At 41.1% G+C, this 18,641-nt stretch overlaps 2 protein-coding genes across 4 annotated transcripts in view; one reads left to right on the top strand and one right to left on the bottom strand.

The window, feature by feature from the left end:
* Positions 1-10,895, bottom strand: part of LOC135510878 (serine/threonine-protein kinase 32C-like) — a 140,714-nt gene extending 129,819 nt beyond the window's left edge. Inside the window, exon 1 of the mRNA XM_064932186.1 lies at positions 10,230-10,895. Within this exon, the coding sequence (XP_064788258.1) occupies positions 10,230-10,311 (82 nt within the window). The 5' untranslated portion in view covers positions 10,312-10,895. The remainder of the gene's footprint in view (positions 1-10,229) is intronic.
* A 365-nt stretch (positions 10,896-11,260) lies between these two features.
* On the top strand, positions 11,261-18,639 carry LOC135510877 (leucine-rich repeat-containing protein 27-like). 3 transcript variants are annotated; one of them, XM_064932182.1, is made up of 12 exons: positions 11,261-11,373; positions 11,901-12,206; positions 12,306-12,436; positions 12,531-12,589; positions 12,841-12,993; positions 13,728-13,956; positions 14,394-14,534; positions 14,766-14,867; positions 15,016-15,121; positions 16,287-16,426; positions 17,306-17,432; positions 17,569-18,639. In XM_064932182.1, the coding sequence occupies exons 2-12, from the start codon at positions 12,000-12,002 to the stop codon at positions 17,674-17,676; spliced, it is 1,503 nt and encodes a 500-aa protein (XP_064788254.1). In that variant the 5' UTR covers positions 11,261-11,373; positions 11,901-11,999; the 3' UTR covers positions 17,677-18,639. The 3 variants fall into 3 exon arrangements, with proteins under 3 accessions (XP_064788254.1, XP_064788255.1, XP_064788257.1); XM_064932183.1 differs by having other exon boundaries at positions 17,526-18,639; XM_064932185.1 differs by lacking the exon at positions 14,766-14,867.
* The last annotated feature ends 2 nt before the right edge of the window (positions 18,640-18,641 follow it).

Raw genomic sequence — 18,641 nt, 5'->3', positions numbered from 1 at the left:
AGTTGTTTTTATCTTTTCACTTGACCAAATTTTGACTATTTTGTGTATGTCCATTACACGAAATACAAATAAAAATCAATTTAAATTAGTTTGTAATGCAACAAAATAAAATTTTAAAAAACACCAAGGGAAATGAATACTTTTGCAAGGCATTTCAATTAACGGGTAATAGAGAAAACACAATTATCAGAACACATAAGTTGTAATATGGCTTACTTTCCTGTCCTGGCTTCCCCGGTCATTTGACCCAAGCACAGCTACTGATTTGTGACCCAATCCGTTTGACTGTGATCCTGGCTCAGTGAAATCGAACAGCTATATCGAGCGGTCATGTGACCGGAGGCTGCAGTAAATGCATTCACGGGTCACTAAGGAGGTGTCTTGGTTCCTGACTTAAAGGGAATACCCTACAGTCTGCATTAAAACCAAATATCGACACAGGTTGGATGTGACAGCAGAGATTAGGTGCGTAATGTCGACCACTACCCCTGACTTTGAGAAAATCCGACAAGACATGCGTCAAGCACACTTATCTCATTAGTGCTGCTGAGATAAGAGACATTATGATAGACAGATTTGCAATTGACCGTCATAGCTCCACATGAAACATATGTGATGGTGAGTTGAGAAGACAATCAGAAATACCGTTAGAATGTTTTTCAATTAACTGCCATAGCTCCAAATAAAAAAAGTTAACATTGGCTGTTTTTTTTAAATCACAATTGGTGTTGCTGTGATGGGCCAAAATAGCCTAATACAGGGGTTCCCAAACTATGTGTGAGGTTATAGACCTAAAGTCAGTGTCAAGATTTCAGTTAGACTATTCGATTTAACCCACCTGAAGAGTTGCCTTCAGTTCCTTGATGTGCCATTTTGAAGTTTCCTGTCTTATGACCTTCGTATTTGTATATGTGCCTCACAATCAAACATAACATAGCCGTGCAAAAAATCCCCCCCCGCCAGAATTCACCCCCGCGTGAACGCACTCGATTATTCATTGCTGTGACTTGCTTGCAAGTTGATGTTTCTGATCACGTTCGGCTTCGTTTAATTAAATGTTTTTTATGGGTTTGATCGAGGGGGAATAATGTCTGCAGTTTTCGGTTTGGCTATTTGTTTCAAGTATATTAGTCCATAAAAAAATCTCTTTGCCAAAATTCGGCATCTCTCCCATGTCATAGTTGACAAGTAGTTGTTCTGAAATGTTTATTGCTTGGCTACATTTTACTCCCTCTGTTTTAATATAGCACACATACATTAATTATTAACTTCAGTTGCCTATCCTGACATGAAGTTTGTTCTATAGAAAGTATGACTCTAGCCACAAAATTAAGGAAATTAGAAGGGGGGGGGAGATTTCGACAAGGCCCTCAATCAAATAAAAACATGCATTGGTCACATACACATGGTTAGCAGATGTTAATGCGAGTGTAGCAAAACACTTGTGGTTCAAGTTCCGACCATGCAGTAATATCTAACAAGCAATCCAGCAATTTCACAACAACTACCTTACACAAGTTTAAAGGAATGAATAAGAATATGTACATATAAATATATGGATGAGCGACGGCCGAACGACATAGAAAAGATGCAGTAGATAGTACAGTATATACATATGAGTAGAGTAATGTAGGGTATGTAAACATTATATAAAGTGGCATTGTTTAAAGTGACACGTGATACATTTTTTTACATCAATTTTTAATTATTAAAGTGGCTAGAGATTTGAGTCAGTATGTTGGCAGCAGGCACTCAATGTTAGTGATGGCTGTTTAACAGTCTGATGGCCTTCAGATTGAAAAACAGCTTCTGTCTCTGTCCCAGCTTTGATGCACCTCCACTGACCTTGCCTTCTGGATGATAGCGGGGTGAACAGGCAGTGGCTCGGGTGGTTGTTGTCTTTCATGATCTTTATGGCCTTCCTGTGACATTGGGTGGTGTAGGTATCCTGGAGGGCAGGTAGTTTGCCTCCAGTGATGCGTTGTGCAGACCTCACTACCCTCTGGAGAGCCAGCGGTTGTGGCCGTACCAGGCGGTGACACAGCCCGACAGGATGCTCTCGATTGTGCATCTGTAAAAGTTTGAGAGTGTTTTTGGTGACAAGCCAAATTTCTTCAACCTCCTGAGGTCGAAGAGGAGCTGTTGCGCCTTCTTCACCACGCTGTCTGTGTGGGTGGACCATTTCAGTTTGTCCGTGATGTGTACACCGAAGAACTTAATTCTTACTACCCTCTCCACTACTGTCCCGTCGATGTGGATAGGGGGGTATTGTTTCCTGAAGTCCACAATCATCTCCTTAGTTTTGTTGACGTTGAGTGTGAGGTTCTTTTCCTGACACCACACTCCGAGGGCACTCACCCCCTCCCTGTAGTGCCATCTCGTCGTTGTTGGTAATGAAGCCTACCAATGTAGTGTCGTCGGAAAACTTGTTAATTGAGTTGGAGGCGTGCATGGCCACGCAGTCATGGGTGAACAGGGAGTACAGGAGAGGGCTGAGAACACACCCTTGTGGGGCCCCAGTGTTGAGGATCAGCGGGGTGGAGATGTTTTTCCTACCCTCACCACCTGGGGGGCCTGTCAAAAAGTCCAGGACCCAGTTGCACAGGACGGGGTCGAGACCCAGGGTCTCGAGCTTAATGACGAGTTTGAAGGGTACTATGGTGTTAAATGCTGAGCTGTAATCAATGAACAGCATTCTTACATAGGTATTCCTCTTGTCCAGATGGGTTCGGGCAGTGTGTAGTGTGATTGCGTCATCTGTGGACCTATTGGGGCGGTAAGAAAAATTAAGTGGCTCTAGGGTATCAGTTAGGGTGGAGGTGATATGATACTTGACTAGTCTCTCAAAGAACTTCATCATGACGGATGTGAGTGCTACGGGGCGATCGTCATTTAGCTCAGTTAGCTTTCTTGGGAACTTGAACAATGGCGGCCCTCTTGAAGCATGAGGGAACAGCAGACTGGGATAGGGATTGATTAAATATGTCCGTAAACATACCAGCCAGCTTGCTCTGAGGATGCGGCTAGGGACGCAGCCTTGCGAGGGTAAACACGTTTAAAATGTTTTACTCACGTTGGCCGCAGGTTTTGTTAGAGGGCCGTGTCGGTGGCACTATTGTCCTCAAAGCGAGCAAAGAAGTTGTTTAGTTTGTCTGTGAGCAAGACGTCGGGGTCCGCGACGGGGCTTGTTCTCTTTTTGTAGTCCGTGTTTGACTGTAGACCCTGCCACATACCTCTCATTTCTGAGCCGTTGAATTGCAACTCCACTTTGTCTCTATACTGACGCTTAGTTTGTTTGATTGACTTGAAGGGAATAGCTACACGGTTTGTATTTGGCCATGTTTCCGGTCGCCTTGCCCTGATCAAAAGTAGTGGTTTACACTTTCAGTTTTGCACGAATCCTGCCATCAATCCACGGTTTCCGGTTGTCGCCTTGGGTACATCATCGCCGATGCACTTGGTAATAAACTCGCTCACCGAACCATCCCATCGTGCTTTTCCATCTTACTGCTTTTCCTAAAAAAAAAGATTTTAAAAAATGCACACTTTTTCTGGTTTAAATTATATAGGTACAGTAGTAATAATAAAATAAAAATTGAACTCTGGGCGAAAAATAAAGTCCATAATCACAGTAAATTGTTGTAATAGAAAAAATGTATAATAAACAAAACTATGGCCGAATGTGCCTACATGAAGAATCTCCTCCCCAATAGGTCCCTTCACCCTCAATAGAGCACCCCCAGTACCTCCACCAACCCCATCAACTTCCCCCCACCCATCAACCACAATAATGATTATGGGGGGGGGGTTCAGCAAGGCTATTTTCTTGCCTGCCAAAACATCCCACCCCACATTCTATTTTAGGACTGCAAGGCCTGGCACACTTCATAATCATTTTGGTAGCTCATGTTGAGCAATAGTGTGTGCCACAGAAAGCATTTGACTCTGGCCATAAAATTAAGAAAATTAGAAGGGGGGGAAATTTTGCCTGGCAAAAGAAATAGACTTTCCGTACCGCCCCCTACAAATGTCCTTCATTTTGTGGTTAGAGTCAAATACTTTCTGTGGCACACACGACTGGTCAACATGAGCTACCAACATTATTCAGAAGTGTGCCAGGCATTCTATAAAACAAACTTCACATCAGGATAGGTAACCAAAATGAATGATTAATGTATGCGTGTTATATTAAACAGAGGGGGAGTCAAATGTAGGCAAGCAATAAACATTTCAGAACAACTACTAGTTGAATAAAACATGAGCGAGATGACGAATTTTGGCAAAGATATTTATTTATGGACTAATACACTTGAAACAAATAGCCAAACCGAAAACTGCAGACATTAGTGCCTCCCCACAATCAAACCGACATAAAATAAATAAATCAATGAAACGCAGCCTAACGTGATCAGAAATATCACCAAGCAAGTAAGTCGCAGCCATGAAGAATTAAGTGCATGCGCATTCACGCAAAGGGGGGATTCTGGCAGGGGAGAGCTTTTGGCACAACACCGGCACTGCAATCATCCTTCTACAACTTCACCAAATCTTTCCCAAACATTAAACTACTGCTCTGGCCCGTCTATTTATTTTCAACTCTCCACTTTTATTCAATAACTCCAACATGGTCCTTTTTGCCTCAGTGAATCGACGTTAACTTTCTGTTCACAAAAGCATCTGGCAATTGGTGTGTTTAGGGAATTGTTTTTAGCACGCTACTGTTATGCCCTAATATTTAGGTTTAGGCTACGCACTAACGCCATGCAAAAATAATTAAAGAAACCCTTAATATAGCCTATAAATATGAATTGTTCAATAATGATACATTTATGGAATGTTAATGCATTGATTTATCTTTATTCAATCCTTTCTCCTGCCACCCACCCACACAATGTCATGACCCTAAAATCAGCACATCCCGCAGATATAACCACAGGGACTGCAGGTTATGAGTCAACCGTGCATCACTAACTCACATGCACCATAATCCCCCCCCTCACACACACACACACACACAGAGCGACCTTTCTCCTTTCTGTTTTTATCTCAGCACCCAGCTGAGCTGATCTCTTTGAAGACACCTTTAGTCTGAAACTATAGTTTTGTTATGAACACTGTCTCCTGTTTATCACCAGAAGCGAGTACAAGGTTAGGGAATTGTAAATATTGAATACCTTTAGAAAGTGGCATCTTCTGTAAGTACAGAGATATATAATTTTAACATAATTTCTACAAAAAAAAGGGTTCTTCAGTTGTCCCCATAGAATAACATTACTTCACCCAGGTAAAAACCCTTTTTGGTTCCAAGTATAACCGTTTTGGGTTCCGTGTAGAACCCTTAAAAAGGGGACACTTGGAACCAAAAGGGTTTTGCCTGGAACCAAAATGGTTTATTCAAAGGGTTCTTCTGAGGACAGCTGAAGAACCCTTTTAGGTTGTACATTTACATTTAAGTCATTTAATCCGTCATTTTTGTTAAGAGTGTAGCCTACTTATCCTGTGTGGCTCAGTCGGTAGAGCATATGTTTTGGGGCCACCCATATGTAAAAGTAGTGGCCCCAGCCGAGTGTACAAAAGCCTAAATGGGATATATTATTATATTATTACTACTACACAAAAGGGTATAGTTCTAATCAGTCACCCAAAGTCCAACGGTTGTTTGGGATGTTATTGCCATCCTATTACAGAACAGTATGTCCAACTTGTGAAGTATTCCTTTCCCACCACGAATCAGATACTACAGTATGAACACCATATATCAGCCAGGGGAAATTAGTCAGTACTAGTCAGTACTAGTAAGAGGCTAAAAGCTGCAAGCACAGGGCTACCGCTCTGTTTAATAGATGTAGAGAAAGAGTGTAAGAAATTGAGAGTAATGCTGAAGATGAAAGAAAACTGGGACTCCATATTCCATGCAATCTTTCTCCATGTCTGCCCCGCTGTTTTGTTCTTCAAAGCCTCATGCTCATGGAACGCACATACCTGAGTCACAAACTTGCACACACACTACTACATAGAGCTCATTACACACACAGTGCATTACTGCAGTGGTAAGGTGAGGCTTTGTCAAAGCAAAGTGCTTCTTTCTCTTGGGACTTAACTTTGCTCATGCTTCAACACTTTCATCCAGCTACTGTTTGCATGACCTTTTTGTAAAGAAAGGCTTGAGTGTTGCAGTGGGATCCAGCCATATGATGGTCTGTTTATACGACACTAGTTTATACGACACTAGCTCCAAGTAGTTCAGAGAAATAATGCAATGCATAACAGCCATGCAAGGAGTGCCCCATTCAACCCTATAGGCTCACTCTTATTTCCTTGCTATGAATAAAAAAAATCTACTAAAATAGCCCTCCGGCAGCTTCTCTTGGACATCAATCTGAATACTTGATTATGGTCGAGACCTTCGTTGGCAAGGAACACTCCAATATTACTGCCTGATGTAGGCCATATGCAGTTTTCCAGTTTTCCAATAAGCCAAGAGATACTGTTTCTTAGAGACCCTGGTAGAAAACATATACAACACTTCGTGGATGCTCTTGACATGAAACCAACTCCGCAACTTCCATACAATCGACTGAATGGCATGTCATCACTAGCGTTTTAATGTGTAGAGATCAGATACGTCGATGGATAACGCATTTAAACTCCTACAGCCCCACTGTGACGCTGGCACGTTTTGGACTTCTAACACACTTTTTAACATTGAGTGTTTGAGCTACAGACTGCTGGGTTGTGGACCCATTGGATTAGTCCATTTCATCTGCACCATTAGTCTGTGTGATTGATGCGGGCAGCGCTAGAGCGACACAAGTGTCGTTAGAAGGTAAGATATTCTACATAGAAGATCATGGGAAATCCCAGGACAGAGTGTCTATTAATGCTGTAATAAGCTCACAAAGTTGCTGTCACAAATTCCACAGAGTTGTCACTGACTAGTAGGATATTCATGTCCCACTGAGCTAACAATTTCTGTACTTACAGCATTCTTATTATCAGGTTTTTGCTTGGTGGACATTTGTCAATACAACTCAGGAATGCAGCTGTATACGTCAAATCATTTTGTGTTGTAACACTGGATGTCCTGAAAATAAAATGGAAAAACACTTCCAAGTGAGGCTAAACTGGGACTGACTAAGTCTCTCTCGCTCTCTCTCTCTCTGCAAACACAGTCTTGAATTAATGCCCTCAAATGTTCACGATGTGAAAGGAATTCTATCAACCGCCCCCTTGCACCACGGCATAATATTCACTTAATGTATGTGCATCTACGCATAATGATAATGGGGAAGGTGATGAACATACACAGCATGCTCATTCTGGGTGAGGTGGAGTGGAGGCGGGGTTGTAACTGAAGTAATTAGGTATTCATGTAACTTGTGATTCAGAAATAAACAGTACGTTATAGAATGCGAAGCAATCACCCCGGCCCATAGAAATATTATCAATTTTCAAGTCTTATATTATATGTTGTTTCCTCCCCATTTTTTCCATGCCAGCCTTGAGCCTCAAGGCTCCTCCATTAATCAAAAGAGAAGGGGGGGGGGGGGAACAACTTATAACTGCCTCACTCTTTCCTCTGGAAACAGAGCCTCCTCTATAACTTTGAATTTGACAAACTGTACATAGCTCCATATGAAAAAGAACACTGACAAAAACAACACAGATTGCACGGTTCATTGCTTCCCATTACTTTTACATAACTTTCACTGACGTATGTTGATTCATTAAAAAGTACCATTTTAATGTTATGGACAAATGTAGCTTCTAAATGGGTAACCCTTGTAGCTAAAGGGCATTTCCATGTAAAGGACCCATGAGCAGCAACGTGTTCATGGGAGCAAATTGGGTGTCAAATGAAAGCTAAGAGTCCATATTTTGGAGAAGAAAAGGCATAGGCATAAGTAATGGCATTGATTTCTGGTCAAACAGATGCAAATTGATCTTGGAAAACATCTAGCAGAAAAAGTCTTAAAAAGGTATTAGAAATACTTCAAAACACAATAATGTTGAAGTAAAGACCCATGCAAAATAATATAAACACGTATATTCCGTTTGAGAAATTACTTGAATTAAATTAAAGTTAAAGAAATATTTCCTTGTGCCGTAAACTTCTGTTACCAACAACCCATATATCCCTCATGAGGAGGGAGGATAATAAAAGTTCACAGAAGTAAAAAGTAAAAGGTAAACCAACCAATTAGTTAAGTTTTTACTGATATACATTTTTGTTTGTAACTTAAGTGATCAAACTCCTAATTCTGTTACCAAATCAGTAACAGAATTACCGAAAAAATCTGTAATGGGATTACTGCAATTGAATTGGCTACAATGGGAAATCATGGGAAGACATCTTTCTGTCATCTGGTGGTCAAAATGAGTTTGAAAACAGTCTGGACATCCTCTCTCTCTCTCTCTCCAGTTAATGTTACCTCTCCTCTCTTTCCATTTACTGTAACTAGCATCCACACCCACTGAGCACCGACCTGCACCAAACGTCCATGGACATTGAGAAGAAGTTGAAATTTGGTCAGTCCACTGTGTCCTTGATTTCAACGTCCACAGACATGTTTTTTTTATTGCAACATCTATACACACACACACACACACACACACACACACACACACACATTGATTTTTACTCCGGGTGGGACCAGCCTTGATTTGGCCCAAACGTACTGTAGACGTCTATGATTGGTGACCAGATCACATCTGAATTAATCATAGACATCTATGTTGTTTTTTTTACAAGTTTGGACAGCACAGTGAAGAATAGTAGAGTTCAGTACTCTAGTTTGATGTGCTCTTCACCTACCAGACACTCTTATCCAAAACAACTTACAGGAGCAATTAAGTGCTTTGCTTTAAGGCACATCAACATATTACCTTTAGGTTACTGTCCCAACGCTCTTAACTGCTATACTACCGGCGACCTGTCACCTCTACTGTGATGTCCAAACTTGTGAAACAGACATCTATGGGTTGTTCAGATTTTTGTGAAATGTTCTGTGTAAATTGTTCAAAGTAGTCCTTGTGCATATGGTTTTCTAGTTTATTTAACTTTGAAATCAATGGTTTCTATTTGGCATACATTTTAAAGTGAAAAATCTGAGTCTCAGCATGATTCTGTTACCGTAGAATTGCCCCCCCCCTTATCATATGACCGCAACTCTATAGTGAACGGACCTCATTTAGTAGGCTCTTTTGTCATTTTAGAAAACTCGTTGGCAACATTAGTATTTTAGCTCATTAAGGGGTATTGATGATTCAAAGCAAGGTATATTTGGTTAAGCTCCAATGGGCTTACTCTCCTTTACACTGACAGCCATGAATTAGCCATACTTTCATGCGTGCCACTGTTCTTGTCTTAATTCTTCAATTATTGTTATTATTCAGTCCTATGTAGTTCAGTTGGTATAGCATGGCATGTGCAATGCCAGGGTTGTGGGTTCAATTCCCATGAGGGATCAGTATTAAAAAAAGTATGAAAACTGCACTCACTGTAAGTCACTCTGGATAAGAGTGTCTGCTAAATTACTAAAAATAACTTCACATGCTTATATTTCTTTGCATTCAGCCATCATCTATCTTATTTTTTTTACAGAGAATGATAGGGAAAATGTTCCTTCTGGAAAGGCTGAAGAATAACAAGAAAACAATGAGAATTCTGCATTGTATGTAATCCCCATAAGTAATGATAATGGCTTTAGACACTAACAACTTGATTGATCCACAGAATAAATAGATTGCAACCAATATTTCAGTGTCATCTTTCTGGAACAGTTGTTTTCTTGTCATAAAGAACAACAAACATTACATTGGCATAGTTTGGCAAAAACAGGTGTGAAATATGATGTTAGTTGCTAGACTATGTATGCCCTACATTTTACATTTTGTTTCAGTGTCCAATCTAAAGTTAAACACCACACCCCCGACCTCTCCTTTCATATCTAGGCTGCAAGCAAGACCTTGCTTGAGGAGGATATCATTTGAGAAATATTTCCTCTAAAATTCTCGAGGTGGAACGAGTTTAGCCTAGAATGCCCATCGTCACCTATTGTACAAGCAGTAGGCAACACATGGATGGAATTGCTTGATCCAATGAATGTAGCCTTCAGAAGGCTACACTGTAACTTTGACTCACGTGCAATTTGAGTGGCGCTACAACGTTGCACTGCAGTTCACCATGAACTCAAACGAATAGCAAGCAATGCTTTGTGTTTTCTTACCATCTTCCTTTTCATCGTAGACCGGTCTCTTAGAAGAACTATTCGCGCCCATCCTCTTCTTCCACTTGCCCCAGTGAAACATTGATGCGCGAGCTCAGATAGCATTCCTCGCTCGTTAAAAAAAAAAAAAAAAAAAAAACTACAGCTGTGTGTTGGACACGTTGAACAAATGCATCGCTCGCTCCTCTGTTATTGTTTCTAAAAAAAATGTTTTTTATTTTTTATCTCATTTACGCACTGCGACTTTGCCTCACTAAAACAACAAAGACGATAGATTAGATCGGATAGTGAGCCTCAATACTGTTTTAAAAAGAAAAACAATCGGCTTTCCTATTTTTCTCTTCCCGTCCTCAACTGACTTATGTTCGCGGAGCCGTGTGTGACAGTTCTCTAGTCGACGTTTGAGTCTCACTGTCATGCATGTGAAGAACCCAGCCTCTCTGCAGCTCTCGTTCTAGCGGCTAGACCTTAAGAACATTTTTCAATATTATATGAAGTGCTGCTGTATATTCTCTAACTGGATACGGTCATTGCGAAAATGCGAATCTAATTAGGAAAAGGGTGGCGCCAGATCATTGAAAATGGGGTTAACGCTTTACTTCCCTGACCTTAGAATAGGCTACATCATTAACAGATGTGAGATTCCACTTCATGCTTCTTCATGCCATACAGTGTGAATGGGATATGTCTAGATTTCTGTAAAAAAAAAAATGCTGAAAATGATTTTGCAAAAAAAGTAGGCAACAAACAGGCATTGCATGCAGATAACATATTCACAAGATATCATATCAGGTCAGACAACATTACAAGACATAACATATCTACGCAGTAAATGGTTGAGTTATGGTTAATTTAGGAAACTGATGCTAGTTTAGGCATGGCGTGGATGATACTTAAAGGGACATTATAATAATACTATAAATACTTAGATTTTCGTTTCTTTCCTCATTTAAAAACAAGTGTTTTTTTTATTTTTTCCTTTGGTTTGTCAGTCAAGAGTCAAGAGACTTGTTAATTTCGTCACATGCCAATTGTACTCAGTGTTTGATTATTGACACGCCCTGTATTTGATGTTGTCCTGCCACCACGGTTACCATGGTAATAGCTGATCACACGACAGGTTGGCTAACTACTAGCTAGCTAGGTAAATAAACTACGTAGCTAATGCCTCTACAAAAGTTGAATGTATTTACTTCAGCTTGTTGATAATCCTATAATTCATACGTTCTTATACATTTGAGTGATTGCTTGGTTTAGGATGATGAATGACGCGTTGTACAATATCTTCACCAACTGTTTTGGGTTTGCATATCTAACGCGTTAGCAAGCTAACAGTTATGGTAACGCTAAACGCGTAAGCTCACTAACGTTAGTCTACGTTTAAAATGTTGCATGTCAGAAATATTCCATGTGGACAAAGTAGCTAACATAGCTATAGCTAACAGTTGTTCACATTTCAGTATCATGAGTTCAATTTTAGTTGTATCCAGCAATGGGGTGTCTCACGGATGTGATCTATGCTTGTTAACGTTACATCAATATCTAGTCGAGAGTTTTTACACGCTTAATGATTAATTTCTCCCAAAGGGCCAGGACATTAATTTGACTGTCACTGTATTTAACTGGAAGATGAGTTTCATGTCTGACATATTTTCTGGTTTCTCCCTCTAGCCATCATGGGCGTTGACAATTTCAAGATGGCACTTTGATGATGGGCTGAAGGATACAACTGCTTACAAACTGACCAAATGAGATAACAGCACAGCAGCAATGTCTTCCTTAGAAAAGGAAATTACTGACCTTCATTTAAGCCTTGATTGTGGTGATAATGCTGTGAAAACACATACCCCGCACATTCTACCAGAGTGTGTTGGACCTATACAGATCACTGAGTATGTCACATCTGACACCCAATATTTCAGCAGAAGAAACTTCAAATATGTTGTGGATTGCATTTTGAAGAACACTACTTTAAAGGTAGGCCAAGCAGATTATTCCGATGCTAGTATTTTCAAGAATATGCTTTGTTATTCAGAACTAACTGTATCCTCTCTAACTGTATCTTCCTGTTTTAAGAATTTGTATCTTGAAGGTAATGAAATATCCAGGCTTCCGGATACGCTGTTCACCAGTTTGTCAAACTTGGTGTGGTTAGATCTCAGAAATAACCAAATCACAGCCCTTCCTGCGAAAATTGGTCTACACAGGTATTTTAGGCTAGTTTGTATGGGCTTTTCAACCAAAATATTTGTAGATGTGCTGTGGATTTTAACGGATTCATGTATTAATTGGTTGATGCAGATGTCTGAAAACGTTGCTGCTAGAAGGGAATCCTATCACAGAGCTTCCACTGGAATTGGGTGAGTTGAATTCTGTCACCTTGTTTCCTTTATCCTTTACACAAGAACATCATTGCATTTTATCAACAGTATTCAGTGACTTTGACAGTATTTTGGGATAGGCTGCATGTCCTTCAGGATGCTGGGACTTAATTTCCTTTACTGGAAGAGTGGGTGGGACATGTTGTTTTTTCCCCAGCTTATTCTTCAGTGACCCAACTCCAGCTGTGAACAGCATTACTTTTTCTGACATATGTGTTTGTACTTCTCAGGTAACGTGATTACTCTCAAGGCCCTGAGTTTGAGGCATTGCCCCATCACGTTTCCACCTCAAGAGGTTGTGGGGCAGGGCCTCCAATGCATCCTACAGTACCTACGGAGTGCCATGGCCGAACGACCGGTTAGTGTGCGGAACTCTCTTCCAGGTGAATGATAACTGTAATGTCACCTGATGAAGTTGAACAATGTGACGGCAAGGTGTTTGTATGGTGTCCTCCCTAATGAACACGCCCACCGCCATCTGTTCGATTGTATAAGAAAGAAAGGCTGGCCACCAAAATAGCTCCTTGCCCTTGTTCCACTTCAGTGGTGTGACTTCTGTTCCCTTGGAGACGGTGCATGCAGCAGGCAGACTTTTTGTGCAGCTCTAGCCAGTAATATTTTTAGCCCGATTAAAATGATCGATAACCAGTGGGCTTCTAACAGAGGCGCTTTGTCATCAACCACTGTCTAGTAGTGCTTATTGGTAACCAGCCAAGGCACCAAGGCACCCCTCAGCAGAAAGCTTACACCTAGAACAAAGGTGCCCTGTTATAGCTTTATATATTTATGTTATTAAAAAAGAGGATCAAGGCTCACTGTCTCTCTGGAAAGGTAATTTCATCTTGATGGATATTATGTTGTCACTGCAAGGGCAATATGCCGGCATTCAGATCATGTCACACCAGATTTCATCATGTTATTTCGTGAATAAGGGGACATGCTTACTTTGGGCTCATTACAGCTTCAACTTTACATCTAGTATTCACTAAAACTTTTATTTCAGCATCGATGCAAAAGATCCAGAAGAGGACAATTGTTTATATAGGAAGTGACAGATGTATTATTTTGCTACCGTAATCATTTTCATGGAAAGTTCTTGTTGATGTTTTGGTTGCAGACATGCCCCAAGTGGAGAAGCTACAGTTGACAGAGCTTGTAAAGTCCAGTTTGGACCTTTGTGAAGAGGTGGTGGATGAAGATGAACTGCAGAGGTTCAGAGAGCTGAGGCAGAAGATGAGCCAAATGGACAGAGCTGAGTTGGGCTATGCCCTCCCTATTTCACGCCTCCCTAGAGCAGCAGAGGGTGATAGAGGCCACAAGACATACCCTCTGCCCGTCATTAAAAGGTCAAGTCAAAAAGGTTCAACCTCTGGTAAAGTTTTGGGAGAAATGACAGGCATCTGGTAACTGCAGATCTAGGGGAAACTCAGTAGTCTATGGTGTTCTCTCCTTATTTGAGCTGCCAAACTCTTAAACCAGACGTGCCACTATACTCAGGACAGTGGACAGTATGGTTTACGAAGCTAGCAATGATAGGTGAAAGCAATATGGTGGATGCTTTCTCTGAGGAATTAAATGCTGTGAAGGAAAGGTGAAAAGAGAGGGAGCCACTGTAGACGAATAGGCTATTGAGATGGAAAATACTGCATGGACAGTTTAAGAATATTTTTACGACAGTCTCTGAGGAGGAGGCCTAGCGATAAAATCTCCCTGGCTCTGTAGGGACACGGTCCTTCTGAGAGCAATAAAAAAATAAAACATTTTATTTCGATTTCTTTGTCAGAAAGAAAGAGATTACCAGGGGAAATATATTTCCCGAGCTCCCTCCCTTTGACATGCAGTACTGGAAGAGGTCAGAGGAGAGAAGACTGGCTGCAATGAAAGAGCTTAAAGAAAAACAAGCCATTCTTGAACAAAGGAGGAAGTAAGTAAGTTAATAATGTTGGATTTTTATAGAAGCCAACAGATTATCTCACATCAGTTAGCTATACCTCTGACTCCCTACTTAAGAGACTCAAGCCCTTGAGAGATCAACAATTGATGAATGCTACAGTAAGCAATGTCATGGCCTTTTGAATCACATGAAGTACATACAGTATTTAGTTGCTAACTATGTTATACCAGGGGTGAGAGAGAATTGTCTCTCTACTTGCAGTTTCAGAAAGCAGGGGTGTATTGTGTCAAATTGGCATTTGATGAAGTCCCAGAAAGGGAGGGATCAATATTATGTGTCTGCAAAGGCCAATGCAAATAAGGGGTAGGTAAAGAAATCCAGCAAGGTCTAAGATGAGCTTATCCCACCCCAATCCTAACCTAAACAAAATAAAACCAAACTTAGATCAGTGTTTATAGGGTAATGAATTCCTCACAGTGCTTTATATGGTCCTGCCTTTCTTTTCCCTTAGAGACCAAGAGCTCCTCAAGGAATGGCGTACTCATGCTAGGGTCATGCAGGAGAGGAAAATCTTAGAACACAAGCAGGAAAGGCGTGAGAGACATAGAAGAGAAGAGGTATGTCTGTTCTGTATGTCTGCTTTCACTCCCATTCTATTTTTGGAATACACTATTTGTTCACTCACAGAACTGAAAGCATTTTTCTGATTCAAATGTTCTCCCTTTCCAATGACCAGAGGAGGGCAGCATAACACCAGCCCGAGGAAAGGCTTTCACAGTCATTGGAAAGGGAGAACATTTGAATTATAAAAATGTTTTCAGTTCTGTTGTTGTTATAAGGAAACTGTCTGAGAGAAGTTAGAGTAGAAAGAGAGAGACTGACTGACTGGAGTCCTTGTTTTCATTCTGGGTGAGCAGATGTTGAAAAAGATAGCGTCAGGCTGCGCAGACACTCAGTTGAGGCTGTCCAGGTCAGGGGCAGCGACAGGCCTAGCTAACGATGGATCACTGTGCCTCCAGTGTGCCGAGTCAGTCATCCTGCAGTCAGATGTCCCCAGCGAGGCTGCACCACAGCTGGTAAACATAACCCTTCCACAGAATGCTAGCTCACGCGCACACAGTCCGATACAAAGCAGCAGACAAGACTGCGTGGCCGCACACAACTCCAACGCCATCATTAAGTTTGCAGACGACACGACGGTGGTAGGGCTGATCACCGACAACGATGAGACGACCTATAGGGAGGAGGTCAGAGACCTGGCAGTGTGGTGCCAGGACAACAACCTCTCCCTCAACGTCACAGACAAAGGAACTGATCATGGACTACAGGAAACAGAGAGCTGAGCACGCCCCCATCCACATCGACGAGGCTGTAGTGGAGCAGGTCTAGAGCTTCAAGTTCCTTGGTGACCATATCACTAAGGAATTGTCAAGCCATCATTGTAATATAAGATTTTTTTCTTAACTGACTTGCCTAGTTAAATAAAGGTTAAATTAAAAAATCATGGTCCACACATACCACCATAGTCGTGAAGCGGACATGACAACGCCTCTTCCAGATTTGGCATGGACCCTCAGATCCTCAAAAAAAAAGAAAAAAAAAAGCAACCCATAGCTGTATATCTAATATCTGACCTCTTCAGCAATGTGCCAGGATAGTAGTAGTCAAACGGTGTCACTGATAGACCTATCATCCATCCTTAACTTACTGTAAGTTCACAGTTTCGGTTGTATGAAGAAAAGACCAGCTTTCTATAGAAATGAATGTATTTTTTTGGTACAGGTACCGATAAATGCTCCATATGCCACAGAGTCTCTGTGTAGTGTTGTTGAAAGTGGTGAGGTCAAGACCCACAACCCCCCACCAAAGAGGATCCAGAGACAGAGATCGTTCCTGTCCCAGAAGGAACACGAGGAAGCCAGGTATGATGTAGCTAATCTACTGACAGTAGCCACCAAAGAAAGCAATGGCAGATGAATCAAAGCTGTTCAGAGACATTTAGTGGAAAGAGGGTTTTTGTACAGACATCTCTTTCGTTCAAAGCATATATTTTGTCCCCTGAGTCAAATACTTTGGTTCAGCTGATTGATTTAATTAATGACTTTTTTTCTGTTCTCCAGTAACTGTACCTAGTCTAACCGGCGCCCCTGCACATTGACTCTATTGGTACCCCCTGTATATAGCCTCACTATTGTTATTTTACTTTATTTTATTTGTTAGTTTGATTTTTGATTTTTTTTACTAATCTATTTTTTTTTACTTAACATTTTTTTTTCTTAACTGCATTGTTGGTTAAGGGCTTGTAAGTAAGCATTTCACTGCAAGTTCTACACCTATTGTATTGAATGTGACAAATACAATTTGATTTGATTTTGACAACGATAGACCAGTACCTGTCTTTTGAATATATACTGTTCATGTAAACTATTGATTCAAAAGAGTACACCTCAGTATAAGGTTTAGTTTATTGTCAAGGTGTACAAGAGCTGGATTGCAGCGTACAGTCCATCGGAATAAATAAACAAATAATTAAATGAATCAATCACGTGAAATCGTGTGATAAATGTATATCTGGAGGGAGGGAGCATTGGTCAGTCACAGCCAGGTTAAAGTATCAGGAGTCTTGATTAGGAACAGGGTCAGACAGGTCCGGACTCCGAGCATCTGGTCTCTGTAGTCTGTAGCTAGCCAGCTAATCCTCCACCACCAACAACATGCAGCACCCACGCCGGTATGTAACTAAGAGAATCTTTAGTTTGTGGAATGGTGGTTCATTTTACCCTTGACCTGTGTGACCCCAGGGCAGCCCGCGACCGGGAGTTAGAGCAGCGGATCAGGAGCCATGTTCAGATGATCCAGGAGAGGCGCAGGAGGCCCAGTGGCACTGCTCAAGAGGAGACAGAAGCTGCAAGGCAGGACATGGAGGAAGTATGTTACTATTCTACTGTATATCAAGTAACCAGTCAAGTCATTTTCAGTGCGCTCAATGTCAGCAGCCCCAAGAATTAAATTAATGTCTAGGTGTTTCTTTCTTTGTGGTTTTCTTCCATTGCTTCTGTTTCAGGCCAAGAGATTGCAGTCAGAACTTGCTGAGAGGAAACAGGAGAGCGACATCGAGTATCGATTCATCGCATTTACTGGGGAGAACTCACCAAGATGCTATGACAAGTGAAAGTATTTGTGTGTAGACCTACTGCCATTTAGAATTGTTGCCGTATTAAATGAATTGACATTGTATGCAAAGAAGTCATACAGGACAGGGTAGTATGGAATTATAGCACTCTACAAACAGTTTACAATGGCATCCGATACCCATTCATCAATAAACATTTCAGCCTGTTACACACACATCATTAGTTAAGTGTAAAGTGCTTGTGTTCCAAGATAAACACACCCTCATTCATCAAGTCAATCAGTGCTAAATAGCAGCCTAATAGGTCACTGTATTTCAGGTCCTTGCAACTGTACAGCAGCTATACAGGGATTGATCATGTATACTTATTTGACTGTATGTGTGCCTATAGCCTAAATTCAGTGCTTGACTTTGACTTCAATAGGTTCCGGTACTCCTTTTGGGTGCTGGAACTGTTTATACTGTTTATATTAAGGTGCAGAAGCTCTATAAGAGTATTCTATAAGAGGAACAGGAGCTCAAGCAGTAGAGCTCCTGCCCAAATTACTTATTGATGCAGTTGGCTTGGATACAGACAGTAAATATGGGGGTGATTCATGTAAACCAGGGCAGTTTGAAGGTAGGAATATATGTAATTTGGAATGGCACGATAAAAAAATGGCCTGACGATAACATTAAAATGGAAGGGGGAAATGTATCGGGGGGCGGCTGGTAGCTTAGTGGTTAGAGTGCTGGGCCATTTGCCGGTGTTTGCTCGATCGAATCCCTGAGCTGAGAAGGTAAACATCTTTCGGTCTGTGCCTGAACAAGGCAGGTAACCCACTGTTCCTAGGATGTCAGTGTAAATAAAATAAAAATTGTTCTTAACTGACTTGCCTAGTTAAATTACATTTTAAAAATGTATTAGCTAGATAATAACTAATAGTGATGAAATAGCTATTGTTCTGAAATGGTGGCTACATGAGCCAACAATAAACGGAAAGCCAAACGGTATAATTTTAAGC

This window comes from Oncorhynchus masou, chromosome 23 (assembly GCF_036934945.1).
Source record: "Oncorhynchus masou masou isolate Uvic2021 chromosome 23, UVic_Omas_1.1, whole genome shotgun sequence".
NCBI classification, from domain to species: Eukaryota; Metazoa; Chordata; class Actinopteri; order Salmoniformes; family Salmonidae; genus Oncorhynchus; species Oncorhynchus masou.
The sequence above is the reverse complement of the archived record's forward strand: the minus strand, read 5'-3'. Positions and strand labels throughout refer to the sequence as shown.

Coding starts and splice junctions, on each gene's coding strand:
- LOC135510877 (XM_064932182.1), top strand. CDS start 12,000: ATGTCTTCCTTAGAAAAGGAAATTACTGACCTTCATTTAAGCCTTGAT. Junction 13,957..14,393: donor CCTCTGCCCGTCATTAAAAG/GTCAAGTCAAAA, acceptor TTTCTTTGTCAG/AAAGAAAGAGATTACCAGGG. Junction 14,535..14,765: donor ATTCTTGAACAAAGGAGGAA/GTAAGTAAGTTA, acceptor CTCTACTTGCAG/TTTCAGAAAGCAGGGGTGTA.